At 39.2% G+C, this 15,481-nt stretch overlaps 1 protein-coding gene across 1 annotated transcript in view; it reads right to left on the reverse strand.

The window, feature by feature from the left end:
- zc3h6 (zinc finger CCCH-type containing 6) overlaps positions 1–10,125 on the reverse strand; it is a 34,339-nt gene extending 24,214 nt beyond the window's left edge. Inside the window, exon 1 of the mRNA XM_078398794.1 lies at positions 9,638–10,125. Within this exon, the coding sequence (XP_078254920.1) occupies positions 9,638–9,732 (95 nt within the window). The 5' untranslated portion in view covers positions 9,733–10,125. The remainder of the gene's footprint in view (positions 1–9,637) is intronic.
- Positions 10,126–15,481: the final 5,356 nt, after the last annotated feature.

The raw sequence follows: 15,481 nt of genomic DNA on the forward strand, positions 1-15,481 counted from the left end.
TAGCAGCATGAAATCCTATCATCTGCACATGCAACAAGATATGAAAGTTGTAAAATAAATACTTACTTTTTCTCACAAATTTTGTGAGTGAATTTCCATTACCCCTGACTAGCATAACATGGGGATCTTCTGTACTGGAAGGTTTAGTCGACAGTGTAACCAAGCAGCATTTATCACCAAGAACCTCCTCATCAATGTCCAATTCAAGATTGAGCATAGATATTCAGCTTCAGTCCTCATCAGACTTGGTCCAAACATTGGCCAAAGAACTGAATGTTCCATGAATGCCCATAACACCAAGGAAGCATTTGTCCAAGTAAGGCATGAAAGAACTCTGGATTATGTTTCCCCTCGATGTTAGTTTAACAATCTTTGGAGACACAAGTAACTGCAGGACAGTGCAATCTTGAGTAGAACACAAAGTCCTGTAATAACTCAATACGTTAGGCAGCATCCCTAGTGGGAATGGAGGGACATTTTGGTTCAGGACCTTTCTCCAGATTTCAATTTTTGGTGTTACAGTCTGCACAGAGAAAACTAGATATTCATTTGAAGGTTAAACTCCTAATTGCTGGATGACTGCTACAATAGCTTCGCTGTGTTGTCCTAGGCTCAAATTTTTTCAGCTGCCACATTAGTGAACTTTCTTCCAACACAAGGTCAGAAATTCGGATGTTTTTCCTATTTAAAACTCTTCTACAAATGAATCAGTGTCTTGATAATATGTAGGTGTGGTTGAAAAGTGGCAATGGATACTTGTACCACAGAAACACTAGCCATGATCATCTCTAAGAGTTAAATCTCCTACTCTTGGTAAATCAATACAATTACCATTGTTAAATCATTTACTACCTTCAAGTGTCACCGTTCACCAAAAACGCAATGAGAAAAATACTGTGACTATAGGTTGAGTGGGTGTGTAATGCTGAGCAATTCATCTCCTGACACCCTAAAGCCTCTGCTATCTACAAGGTACAAGTAAAAAACACAAATAACAAACTAGTTTCTAAACCATGTAAGAAGGGAAACATTACAAACCAGGATACGAGAAATATTTGAGAATAGGGAAATAAAGTTTATGACACAAAAAATTGCCTGAAAATAGTGGTGTAAAGTGAACGCGGAGCTCAAAGAAATTAGGTAGACACAAAATGCTGGAGTAACTCAGCGGGACAGGCAGTATCTCGGGAGAAGGAATGGGTGACGTTTCGGGTCGAGACCTTTCTTCAGACTGATGTCTGGGGAGTGGGTGGGACAGAGATCTTTTCTTGATCCCTTTCAAATCAAAGAAATTAGTATTAGTAAAAAAAATGTTCACTGAAGATTTTAAATGGGACTGAAATGTAATCAAAAAGAAATCATTAAATAAAAGTACAATGTATCATGGGTATTATACATGAATGGACTGGGGATTAGTTAAAAGATGGAAAATTGAGATGGAATAAATTGATCATTTTTCGGTTATTGTATTGTAACCAGTGTTTGTTGCGGCCCAGGACACAATCTATTTGTCTGGCAGGATCAAGTGCAATATATACCCAACTTTGCTGATGATATAGCTAGTTGGCAGCATAAATGCTAAGATGCTTCAAAGTGCCACAGAAAAGTTGTGAAGAAAGAAAGAACATGGCAGAAAGAACAAACCTGTACATCCTTGTATACAAACCACTGAAATTCTGACATGCAAAGGAAAACATAGTTAGAACGTTGGTCTTTATTGCATGAGGATTTGAGTACAAAATTAGACTGTCTTGATACAGTTATATTTAGCCTTAGTGAGAGCACATCTGAAATATTGTGCATATCTAGCCAGCTAAATGATACACACAATATAGAAAATGTAGTGAAGATTCACTAGATTGATTCCTTTGATGGCAGATTTGCTGTACTGGCAGACTGGCCTCTACCTTGGAGCTTAAAATAATAGAAATGGTAAGATTGAAATATTGTTCAACAGGGAACATGGAGAGATGTTGTTTCCTTGGTTAAGGTATCCAGGACTAGGTGCCATAGCTTCAAAACAAACGTCAGCCATTCAGGACAGATGATAAGAAACTTCATCACCGAGATGTGCAACTTTAAAAATTCTCTAACCAACATGGCTGTACAGGGTCAATGGCAAAATAGGCTTTTTGAACTGAAAAGCTTATTCCTACTTTTACTTATGCAACTATGTGATGCAATGCAATTACTTGATCAAGTATAGATTGATGAGATTAACATCATCCAGGACAAAGCACTTCTCTTGCTTGAAACCCTACTCGCCATTCCAAATATTCATTCTTCCACAACCAATGCATTGTGATAGCAGAATATGTACAATTCACAAATGTACTGCAGTTACTAGTCTAGGCTGTTCGAAAAGCTGTATCTCCCAAACAAGGACAGTGTGAATGGCACACCATTCTTACTTAGAAATCTATCACCCGTCCTAAATTATTGTGCTATTGCATAGCATCCCCAATTGCCTTAACTGTCACAAGCATGGCCTCAGCTGTTCAAAAATAGCTAAATTTTCAAGGACAATTAGAGTTAGACAATAAATGGTGGCCTTGCCTATGAAACATTAAACAAACTTGTTAATGTTAAACAAAATTATTTAAAGCCTCAAACTACAAGATCTAGTTTACTGCTTTTGAAATTGAATGAGTTATAAATGGATCCCATAACACCAGGAACTGGAACATTTTCTGGTGACCACTATAATCTACACAGCAAAATTTTAACTAGCTCAAAATCAAGTCTTATCGCATCTTTTACATTTGTAAACATGCACACACTTGTCGAGCCCTATGACTTTTTCTCCCATCATGTATAACAATAAAACTAAATGTCTAAAACAAGCAAAGAATGTTATTCTATTGCCAAAGTGCAACCTTTTGTAACCAATTCAATTATGCAAGATATTTAATTGCAAAATGTATTCTGAACATGTATAATTTCAACAGTAAGTACATTTTTGTGTGGCAACTCCCATTTTACTAATATTGCCATTAACTCTTCCACCAATCTATGCCGTCATTTTTATGAACCCGAGGGACACCATTTTCCATACAGACTGTGCATGTGGAATGAGCTGCCAGAGGTGATAGTTGAGACAGGTAATATAACATTTAAAAGACATTTAGACAGGTGCACGGATAGGAAAGGTTTAGAATATGGGTCAAACGCAGGCAGGTGGGACTAGTGCCGATGGGGCATCTTGGTCAGCACAGGGCCTGTTTTGTACTGTATGACTATATAACACGTCAAAGTTTGTTTTCTCTGCCCTGACTCATGAAGGCAAGGATGCCACATGCCTTCTTCACCAGCCTATCTTCTTGTATTGCCACTTTCAAGTAATTACAGTCTTGAACCCCAAAGTCCACCCATTCATCAACATCCCTGAGCGCTGTACATTTTACTGTATATGCATGTCCTACTTGTATTTGACTTTGCAAACTCCATCGCCTCTCACTTGTTGGGATAAAATTCCATCTGACAACATTCCACCCAATTTTCCTGATCTATATCCTGCTGTCGCCTTAGAAAATCTCTCCTGCTAAACGCACCAGCAACTTGTGTCATTCACAAACTCCAGTCAAAAAACTATCCTTCCCCCACAGCCCTACCGATTTTGGATCTAGTTTGTCAACATGCTTCAAAGATTCCTTGCACTTTATTCTTCTGGACCAGCCTACTTTGCGGGACCTTGTCAAATGCCTTACTGATGTTCAAATGAACATCTACTGCCCTGCTTTCAATGTTTTCAAGTTACCTCCTCTTAAGTAGTATGCAAGCTGTGGTCTTGCTAGCACTGTGCAGTCACAGCATAATTTCCCTGCTCTTATATTCTATTTCGGCAAGTGAAAGCATCATTTCATTAACCAAAGCTCTTTATCTTACTGACCTTCTCTGCTACCTTTAAGTATCGATGGGAACACATCCAATGTTCCTCCACTACTCAATTTCCTTCCAGTATCTCTGTACATTTGTTCATCAATCATTCACCTGGGGCATTGAGAGGCAAATTCACTAGCCTGAATTTGACGAGTAAGTTTGATAAATGCAACCAAAGCAGTAACCCAAGAGAGTGGCCAATATAAATATGCAACATAGATTGACCTAGAATTTAGGACCAGCAGTGTAAAAAAAATGTTCAATACATAAAACTATAAAAAATAATTGGAAGCATAAAAATATAAAATGCCAATATCTTGGATTTTGAGGAGGGTCAAATGGAATAGTAAAGAATGGTGCTCGTGGCAATAGATATAACCTCCAATTGTAAAATAAAAATGCACAAGTGACTGAAAACTTTAGAACAGTATGGAGAACTGTAGGCATAGAATCTGAGGAATGAGAATTTTAAATGTTGTTTAGAACAATAAGATTCTTCAAATTTATTTCAAAATTCAAGATTGCAAAATGTAGAAAACAAGCATTTCCCCAAAGCTTTTCATGCTAATAGTATTTCAAGAAGCAAATATCCAAAAAAGATGTTTCTGATAAGGTGATTTGATTGGTTACTTATAATTGGAAACTAACTTTATTTATCACAGTACATCGTGGACAAAAAATAGTGGAAAACAATGAAGAAACTTAAAGCATCTTATAACTGTTATAACGTTGTGTACAAAATACATTCTAATGATTCAGATGACTGATGAAACAAGTACTTTTCAGTTTCAACTGATAGTAGTTGTAATGCAAGACAGGTTAATATAGACTATGCAAATGTATAGGTGTGTACATCTCTATTCATACACAGGACATTTGATAACTATGAACTGCTTGCAAAGATGACTTTGCATTGCAGGCTTTGTCTGAAAATGTGTGTGATGTTAAATAATACTTATGGCTTCATACCCCAGCAAAAAAAGCTATTCTGGAGGCTATTAATTCAAATGACTAGAACATTTTCAATTTTACTTTGGAGTACAAATCTTCAATTTTGCTGCAAATCACAGGAAAATGAACACCTGCAAAACTACAAGCTAACAACATTCCCACATTTTTACAAAAAGACACACCCTGACCAAAAATGTTTGCTAAACATGAGTTAAATCGTAATGGGCAAGGTTAAAAATAAACAATGATTATTAATAGCCTAGATACCATTACTCATTTGCACTCAATGCAAGAATCAACGGAACACAAGCAGATTGCCGGGGCTAAGAGATCAGTTGCATCTCAGTTGTCAACCTTTCAATAGGTCAACAAACTCGCTATCATTTGTAACTGCTATTATAGAAATCAAATCTATGAATAAAATTGACCTAACATATTTGGTAGTCGTACATTTATAACAGTGTAGGTTTTAGCCATAGTGGGTCTGCGTGAAGTTCAACTACTTGAGTTAAGAGAAGAGCCAATATGAATCAGCATATTTTGTTCTTGCAATCCCATCGTAATTGCCCACTGTGTTTAAGATATACTTATCTCACAGAAATATAGCAAAGAACTAACCATTCAACCCATTGAGCCAATATCAACCACCACATATCTATTTTTACACTTATCCTGATCTAATCTATATTCCTATAAATCTCCCCAGATTTAATCATGCATCTCAATTTCCACCACTCGTGAAAGCAGATTCATGTCACTTCCAAACTGGCCACTTTCCAGTATCTATTCAACTGGTTGCCTATAAAACAACTGACACATCAGTCAATGTGGCTATCAAGTTCATCAAATCCAGTTCTGCCCTCAGAAGGTGCAAAGATTCTAATTATCGGGGATAATGGCAACAGTAATCAGAAAATAAATTGTCTTTTCTCCATGCTGAGAATAACTGTACTTGCTCAAGACATGCAAATAGAGTTCAATCAACAATCACTGAAATTGAATTCAGCAGTTTAGCCAAGTGATTTATAATGAAAACAAATGGAAACATGGAATGCAACTGAATGGAGCTTGCATTTTGCATTGGATTTTCAAGCTGAATAAAAAGTTCTTGCAAATCAGACTATTATTACCGTTCTATATTGCTCAACAATTAAAGCACATCTGTGATCAGCTATTTTCCACATGGGCAGTCAAGGCAATGGAGGCAAGTGCTCCTGGGAATTAGCACTAATTTCACTACCACCAGCAAATTATACAAAAGCAGGTGGAGCCACCTCATTACTTCATTGTTATACTTAGAGCATAGAAGCAACAAGTTTTGGGCCGATCGGTAAAGTATTAAATTTAATCAAGACAATGTCAATACTCCTGGATTACACATTGCTCACTTGTGTTAACTCGTACATGAGTGGAAAAAAACCCCAATTTGGAATGGAGTGACGTTATTAAGAAGGGAAACTAATAAACAAAATATCTCAGCAACAGTGGACCTGCACATCATTAGCATGCTTTGACAAGCCACAAATAATTTGGTGTAATGTCATACACTAAAACCTACATCTAAATTTGACAGAATTGTTAAGGTCTACTATAATGAAAAGTGGTAGGGGCCTCATATCTGCAAATATAAAATGAACACACTGACGACCACGGTCATTTAATTTTACGTTAAGCATTACAAAAAAATAAAAAAAACATAAATTCTAATCCTACCAAGACATTGGGGACATTTGTAAGTGTATAAATGGTCAGAAAGGAAGTATCCTATTTTAAGTGTTTGCTGCATTCTCCATCCACCAGATCATTCTGAACATCCACATTTTTGGTTAGAATTAAGCAAATGTTCATGGCCTCAAGTATACGACGTGATGGTCTAATATCATTACTAATTCGGAGAAATTAATAATAATGCTTAATATTAAACTTACTTGAAGTGCTAACTGCAAAAACGAATGTATTTAATTTCCTAATTGCTCCAAGCCATGATGATCTCACTGTTGGTAATATTCTATTACAGAAAATAGGTTAAAAATCTGTTCCCTGTTGGTTTTTGTAATTGTTTTTTTTAAAAGGAGGCACTCATTCATGCAAGGCTGCCTCAGATAATTAGAATGATGCACTTAAAAACAATTCTGTACAAAGATCAGCAACAGTCAAGTCCTAAACCTAAGGTGAAGAACATGGCAAAGTTTGGAATGAAGGGCACCATAATAGAAAATTGAATATTTATGAACAAAGAGATAGATGAAATACCCAGAAAAATTAAAAAAGTCTTCAGTAGGGCAGCAAATTTTTGGGAACCTATATTTTATGTACATCTTAAAAGACCTAAACAAGGACACACTGACATGGCTCTTCATCTGTCAAGAAACTACTCTGCACTCGTTGATATTCAAAGAAAAGTATGTAAAGGTAACCATAATCTTTAAGTGATATAATCACCAGTCTTACGTCCACTCCATCACTAAAAGTGTCCAATTTAAGGCATACATGCCAATAACAGTATTCCATTGTAATATTAATGTTCTGAAAATTTAAGCAGAAACATATTTTAAAAATGCTTGCATTTTTAAAACATGAACTCTATGGATAGGGCCATAAAATAGGAATTTCTGCATGTGATTCTGGCTGAAAATCAATCAGCATGGACTTAATTGAAATGGTCAACTTCTGTTCCATAATATGCCCTATTTCTAATCTAAAAATATTATGAACTAATAATCAAGGACTTTACTGCAGATCCAACAATAATTTGGCCACAAAGGAGGGGAGTTTGAGAGAAAATTATTTCCTAAATTAGTATTACTCCCACCTAACTTTGCAGAAAGGAGCAGAATGACACCAACTACTTTAAATTTGATGGGCATGTCTTCCCCACCATTGTAAGAGAAATGTTGGTAGAACATTTGTTACATTTAGTACAATTAAAAAGTACAAACAGAACGGTAGGGGAATGTCTTTTGGGATGTTTCATCAAATTACATTTCCCATTTAACAAGTAGCTGGTTAAGTCATCTCAGCGGGCATTAAGATTCAAATCTTTAATGTGTGACACTGGAACCATGTGAAAGCCAAACAGATTCTCTCTCCTTTTGGGTGTAAACCATTTGCATGTTTAATAATGATCTGGCAGTTTGTGCTTTACGGCTGGACAATTATCAGATTTTCTGAAACACATTCTGACAGGATAGGAAACTGACTTTTGGTTAAAGGTTTATATCCCATGGCAAATCGTGGAACTGAATTACTGAGCACAACTTTTGAGAGAACTGAATCGGAGGGTAATCAAATTTAAAGTACATTTACTATCCTATTCTGCCCCTCACAACAGTATCATCTCCAAGCTCACAACCTGGCTGAGCTCACCGTTTGTGTTTTTTATTTTAATAACTGATGTTTACTGAGACTACCTGTTGATGAATGATACCATTTTGTTGTAGTTTTGAAATGGAAAACAAACATTAAGATCAACTATCCTCCCGCAGAATAAATGCCTATAATCAGAAATGTTGCAGGAATCTCAAGTTTAAGTCAATTTACTAAAATTAAGCTACCCACTGCACTAGTCCATTGGGAAAACAGTTCACATTTGAAATCGCTGTCTGAATTGAGAAGTTGTCACGTAACCTCATTTATTTTTTACAAGGGAGGGAGGTGAGCAGAGTGAGAGTTGAGAACCCAAGTTATCTGACCACGCTACGGGGGTCCCAGAAGTCCACAATGTGTAGTACAAAAACAAGAGTCGTGTACTCAACACAAGTACCTGTATCAAACTGTCAATTATCGACAGTAGGGGGGGGGGGGGGGGGGAGTGCAACAGCAAAAGTATCTGCATATACCTAATTTACGGTATGCGTTATTTAACGTGAGAACGATTCTTTTTAAAAAAAGTTATAGATTTTGTTTCTCGGGTATGTTTGTTTGTTAAGAAGGTTATTCCCTTCTGCAATAAGCAAGGGAAAAGATGAAACTAACAATACCAAATGTTTTCGGACATGCTATAAATAGACCTGGGGCAAATTGATGTAACAAGTCTGGGAGTAAACAATTTTAAAATAATTCAAGGTTAAAAGGAGAACACTCGAATCGTTTTAGTTTTCCAAATTATTCCATGTGATAAGTGCTTGTTTTCTTTTAGTAAAGCAGTTTTCTTTGGAGGGGGAGGGTAGGGGAAGGACTTCTTTTCTCTGTGCTCATGGGTATATCAGTGTGGCAACAAGCTGCAAGTTAACATGTCGGTCACACCATTGATTCACATAAAGGTTCACTGCCAAAATGGAGGCTCTAATCCCATGAAGACGACATGAAACCGGATCACCCCGACTTCGAGAAGAGGTTTCGTCGACCCAGAATAGACAAAACAATTCAAATCTCGTTACTACATAATAAATCAAAAATGATCTCTCCCCACCCCCCCCCCCTCCTTATTTAAAGAAAAAACTCACTTATTTTTGAAAACTTACCACAATGAGGTGTTTTTAAATGGACGAATGAATATTGTTTTAGATATTTTTTAAAAAGCCAAGCATGCACAACTGTTTATATATTTTTTTTCCAAAAAAAGGACAGGAATAATAGCCCTACCCAGCATACATTTTTTTTTTAACTGTAAAAAGAGAAAGAGAAATACAAACTGTATAGTATTCACATCCCAGGAGCTGATTTTCCCCCGGAAACAAAGTTAAAAATTAAAGCAGGTAGAGAGAAAAGAGAGAGAGAGAGAGAGAAGAGAAAGAGAATGGCAATGTTAAAACTTATTTTTTAAGAATAATTTCAGAATGGTTGAGATATAAGAATGTTACTCGACCTTTCGTTCCCTGCAAGCTCAGACTCTGTCATATTTAGAACATCATTTTTGTCAACTGGGTTTGGGGGGTTGGAGAAAAGGCTTTCAAAAGCCATTTCCCCCACACAAGCAGTACAAGACTGGAGAGGGTCTCAACAAGAGACGTTGCTGGTGTGACTGTTGATTTAAAAAAAATAAAATAATAAAAAGAAATTATAAAAAAAATCTCACGGCAAATTTGATGAAGAGTACAGTATTTTTTCTTTTTTACCAAAAAAGAAAAAAACACAAGAGCGTTCAACCTTACGCGAGTTCTTATTTGGTTAAGACTGTTTGCGTATTGGTTCTATAGAGTTTGATACCCCTCTTTTTCCGTCGGTTTTGTTCTTGGTGATATTGGTTGGCGAGAGCAACAACAAAAAAAGAAAAAGGAAAATTTTCAAACGCTGTGGTTAACTCCTCACAAACATGGCGCTCGATGCTGTCTAGCGCAGCGACGGTGACAGGGTTCTCTACCGACTTTACACGGAGGGCACGAATGAGCCTCCCCGCACCCGGCCGCAACCGAACCCGCTGGGCGTCAGCTCCCGCCCCCGGCCCGCTCCCACTGGCTGCCCCAGGCCAACCCCGCGGTTCGATTGGCCTCCGCCGCCGTCAGTCCACTCGGGTCCCGCCCCCTTGACGGGCACTTCCGGTAGCAGGTTGGGTTGACGGCGCGATTCGGAGGACTCTTCTGGAAAAGAAAATAGGGCGCGCACTGATATCGACCGGAGTGATTGTAGGTATGTGGGTGGGGTTAGTGAACGCTCATGGAGCCTTGTTCATACTTTGTAGTGTTTCTGCTCGCTCTCTTTTTGTTACCCGCCGTCTTTTCTTGGCGACCGCCGAGCTTGTGCGTTAGGTATCAGCCCCAAAGGTTTGAATTGGGGGAATTAAAAATCCTGCGACGCAAATTTAAACCGAAAAACCATCCGTCGTGCTGACAAAATGGCGCCGGCAGGAAACGAACGGCCTGCTGGCAGATTGACTCCATTTGCAGCCTTTGTTCCGAACAACTGGTGTAAAATCACTTGACCGCATGCAAGCAGTCTCTGCATCCCTCTTGATTCTAGACGCAGAACCATTCCCCCCCCTGTTTTAAGTCGTGTTTCTGCACAAAAGATGACATGGGGGTAAAAGCGCCAAAAGTCACTCCCCCAATCAATGCTCCAAAAAAGGCACCAATTCAGAGAAGGGAGTGGGAATATTGCCTCTGTTGAAAGATGCAACGGTCACCTCTGGTTGAAAATCGTCCATTGACTTGTTTGACGGATCCCTGAAACAAATGGGCACAGTCAGATTTGGAGGGTGAAGAGGCAGCAAATTGGCACACTGATTGAGTACACTGTTCGTCGTTGTCACACAAATTGTTATGTTACCTATTGAGCAAACAGCCAAACCATGACTGTTTTCTCCAAGTTAAAATTTAACCAAAGTCAAATATTGCTCAGTCATTTTAACTCCCCCCTCCCCCCCTAAGATGTCAGACACACTTTCACTTCCCCCCCATCTTATAACTTCCTTTGCCACATGAAGTCCTTTCGGCTCTATCACGAAACCTCAAAATTATAAACAGTTGCTTATCACTTTTATTCTTGTATCGCCTTTTTGATGCAGCCTTCCATCAATCAGATTTCCTTTTGATGATGCAATTCTTGTTTGAGTACTAAGATGTCCTATGTCTTTTTATGTCGGTGTGCTACTATTTCAAAATTAGTTGAGTTAATTTTATAGCTATCATTTTGTTCTAATCCAATAAGCAGAAAAAAAAGTCTTGAAGCTCTTTGTGTTATTCCTGGCTGTGGAAAACTGGTTTATTTTATGAATGACAGGTCAATTGTAAGGTTACATAATACTACACACAAAATATACTCTTTATTTTCTCAGAAAATATCCTTTTTGGCTGCTTTGATTCTGTTGTGTGTCAAATGCCAAAGTAATGGTAGCACTCAATCAAAGATTTGAGTACAGTATTGTGTTATCAAATGGTTTCCTTAAAAATAAATCTAGGTGCATATTAAAGAGTGCATCTGACAATTTCTCAGTGACCAAGTCCATGTTAGAAATCAAAACAAAAACATTAGGATTTAGAATAGTTAGAGTAACAAATAAAGAACACTTGGAAGTAAAGACTGTGGATAAAGTGTGTAGAATGAAGATATTGGCAAAAGAACCAAAAGTGGTTTAGTTTAGAAATACAGCATTGGAATCAGACCCTTCAGCTCACCAAATCCATGCCAACGATCAATCACTCGTTCACACTAGGGAAAATTTACAGAGAATTAACTCACAAACAAACCATCGTGCTTTGGGATGTGGGAGGAAACGCACATGGTCGCAGGGTGCAAACTCCACACAGACAGTACCCGATGTCTGAGGCTGCAGCTGCACCACTGTGCCAACCTGTGCGCCACTGTCGCCTTTTGAGGATAATGATTAGAATCGGGAATGAACCTGGGGGGAGCAGGATGCAGTTATGACTTTCAGAAGGGAATGCAATAAGTATTTGACAGGGAAATAAATAGCAGGGCTCTGGGGAGAGGTTAGAGCATCAGTTAGTCTGCTTCTGCATTGAGCCATCGCAGACTCGAGCCAAATGACCCACTTCTGTGATGTTACCTTTCCATGAACTAATTTTCATCTGATGAAGTGTTCACAAAACTACTGGTTTGCTGTTTGTGCACAGCACTGATCTGACACTTAAGTAATATGCATGCTTCATTGACTTAACTGCAGTTATAGCTGCCTCTATGATTCTAGTTAAGATACATGAAGGTTCATACTAGTTTTAAAGCCAACATTTATTTCTGAGCCTTGGGAAAGTCTAATGGTTATGATACTTAATACTATTGTAAGAAAATAACTGTAGATGCTGGTACAAATCGAAGGTATTTATTCACAATATGCTGGAGTAACTCAGCAGGTCAGGCAGCATCTCAGGAGAGAAGGAATGGGTGGACGCTTCGGGTCGAGACCCGACGTACTTAATACTAATTGTTGCTGCTATATACAACAGAAGATAACTAAAAAGGCAATACGGGGAGAAAAGACGAGGTACGAGGGTAAACTAGCCAATAACTAGCAATAATATAAAGGAGGATAGTAAAAGCTTTTTTAGGTATGTAAAGAGGGAAAAAATAGTTAAGGCAAATGTGGGTCCCTTGAAGACAGAAGCAGGGGAATTTATTATGGGGAACAAGGAAATGGCAGACGAGTTGAACCGGTACTTTGGATCTGTCTTCACTAAGGAGGATACAAACAATCTCCCAGATGTTCTAGTGGCCAGAGATCCTAGGGTGACTGGAGGAAATCCACATTAGGCAGGAAAAAGTTTTGGGTAGACTGATGGGACTCAAGGCTGATAAATCCCCAGGGCCTGATGGTCTGCATCCCAGGGTGCTTAAGGAGGTGGCTCTAGAAATTGTGGACGCATTAGTGATTATTTTCCAATGTTCTATAGATTCCGGGTCAGTTCCTGTGGATTGGAGGGTAGCTAATGTTATCCCACTTTTCAAGAAAGGAGGGAGAGAGAAAACGGGAAATTATAGACCAGTTAGTCTGACATCAGTGGTGGGGAAGATGCTGGAGTCAATTATAAAAGACGAAATTGCGGAGCATTTGGATAGCAGTAACAGGATCGTTCCGAGTCAGCATGGATTTACGAAGGGGAAATCATGCTTGACTAATCTACTGGAATTTTTTGAGGATGTAACTAGGAAAATTGACTGGGGAGAGCCGGTGGATGTGGTGTACCTCGACTTTCAGAAAGCCTTCGACAAGGTCCCACATAGTCAAGTCAAGTCAAGTCAAGTCAATTTTATTTGTATAGCACATTTAAAAACAACCCATGTTGACCAAAGTGCTGTACATCTGATTAGGTACTAAGGAAATTGGTAGGCAAAATTAGAGCACATGGTATTGGAGGTAGGGTACTGACATGGATAGAAAGTTGGTTGACAGACAGAAAGCAAAGAGTGGGGATAAATGGGTCCCTTTCAGAGTGGCAGGCAGTGACTAGTGGGTACCGCAAGGCTCGGTATTGGGACCGCAGCTATTTACAATATACATCAATGACTTGGATGAAGGGATTAAAAGTACCATTAGCAAATTTGCAGATGATCCAAAGCTAGGTGGTAGTGTGAACTGTGAGGAAGATGCTATGAGGTTGCAGGGTGACTTGGACAGGTTGTGTGAGTGGGCGGATGCTTGGCAGATGCAGTTTAATGTGGATAAGTGTGAGGTTATCCACTTTGGTGGTAAGAATAGGAAGGCAGAGTATTATCTGAATGGTGTCAAGTTAGGAACAGGGGACGTACAACGTGATCTGGGTGTACTAGTGCGTCATTCATTGAAAGGAAGCATCCAGGTACAGCAGGCAGTGAAGAAAGCCAATGGAATGTTGGCCTTCATAACCATATAACCATATAACAACTACAGCACGGAAACAGGCCCGTTCGGCCCTACCAGTCCACGCCGACCACTCTCTCTGACCTAGTCTCATCTACCTGCTCTCAGACCATAACCCTCCAATCCCCTCTCATCCATGTACCTATCCAATTTACTCTTAAGTAATAAAATCGAGCCTGCCTCCACCACTTCCACCGGAAGCCCATTCCATACAGCAACCACCCTCTGAGTAAAGAAATTACCCCTCATGTTACCCCTAAACTTTTGTCCCTCAATTCTAAAGTTATGTCCCCTTGTTGGAATCTTCCCCACTCTCAAGGGGAAAAGCCTACCCACGTCAACTCTGTCCGTCCCTCTTAAAAATTTAAAAACCTCTATCAAGTCCCCCCTCAACCTTCTACGCTCCAAAGAATAAAGACCCAACCTGTTCAACCTCTCTCTGTAGCTTAAGTGCTGAAACCCAGGCAACATTCTAGTAAATCTCCTCTGTACCCTCTCCATTTTGTCGACATCCTTCCTATAATTTGGCGACCAGAACTGCACACCATACTCCAGATTCGGCCTCACCAATGCCCTGTACAATTTTAACATTACATCCCAACTTCTATATTCGATGCTCTGATTTATAAAGGCAAACATACCAAACGCCTTCTTCACCACCCTATCCACATGAGATTCCACCTTCAGGGAACAATGCACAGTTATTCCCAGATCCCTCTGTTCCACTGCATTCTTCAATTCCCTACCATTTACCCTGCACGTCCTATTTTGATTTGTCCTACCAAAATGCAGCACCTCACACTTATCAGCATTAAACTCCATCTGCCATCTTTCAGCCCACCCTTCTAAAAGGCCCAAGTCTCTGTAGACTTTGAAACTCTACTTCATTATTAACTACACCACCTATCTTAGTATCATCTGCATATTTACTAATCCAATTTGCCACACCATCATCCAGATCATTAATGTAAATGACAAACAACAGTGGACCCAACACAGATCCTTGGGGTACTCCACTAGACACTGGCCTCCAACCTGACAAGAGGAGTTGAGTATAGGAGCAAAGAGGTCCTTCTGCAGTTGTACAGGGCCCTAGTGAGACCGCACCTGGAGTACTGTGTGCTGTTTTGGTCTCCAAATTTGAGGAAGGATATTCTTGCTATTGAGGGCGTGCAGCGTAGGTTTACTAGGTTAATTTCCAGAATGGCAGGACTGTCATTGAAAGACTGGAGCGACTAGGCTTGTATACACTGGACTTTAGAAGGATGAGAGGGGATCTTATCGAAACGTATAAGATTATTAAGGGGTTGGACACATTAGAGGCAGGAAACATGTTCCCAATGTTGGGGGAGTCCAGAACCAGGGGCCACAGTTTAAGAATAAGGGGTAGGCCATTTAGAACAGAGATGAGGAAAAACT

This window comes from Rhinoraja longicauda, chromosome 5 (assembly GCF_053455715.1).
Source record: "Rhinoraja longicauda isolate Sanriku21f chromosome 5, sRhiLon1.1, whole genome shotgun sequence".
In the NCBI taxonomy this organism is placed as follows: domain Eukaryota; kingdom Metazoa; phylum Chordata; class Chondrichthyes; order Rajiformes; family Arhynchobatidae; genus Rhinoraja; species Rhinoraja longicauda.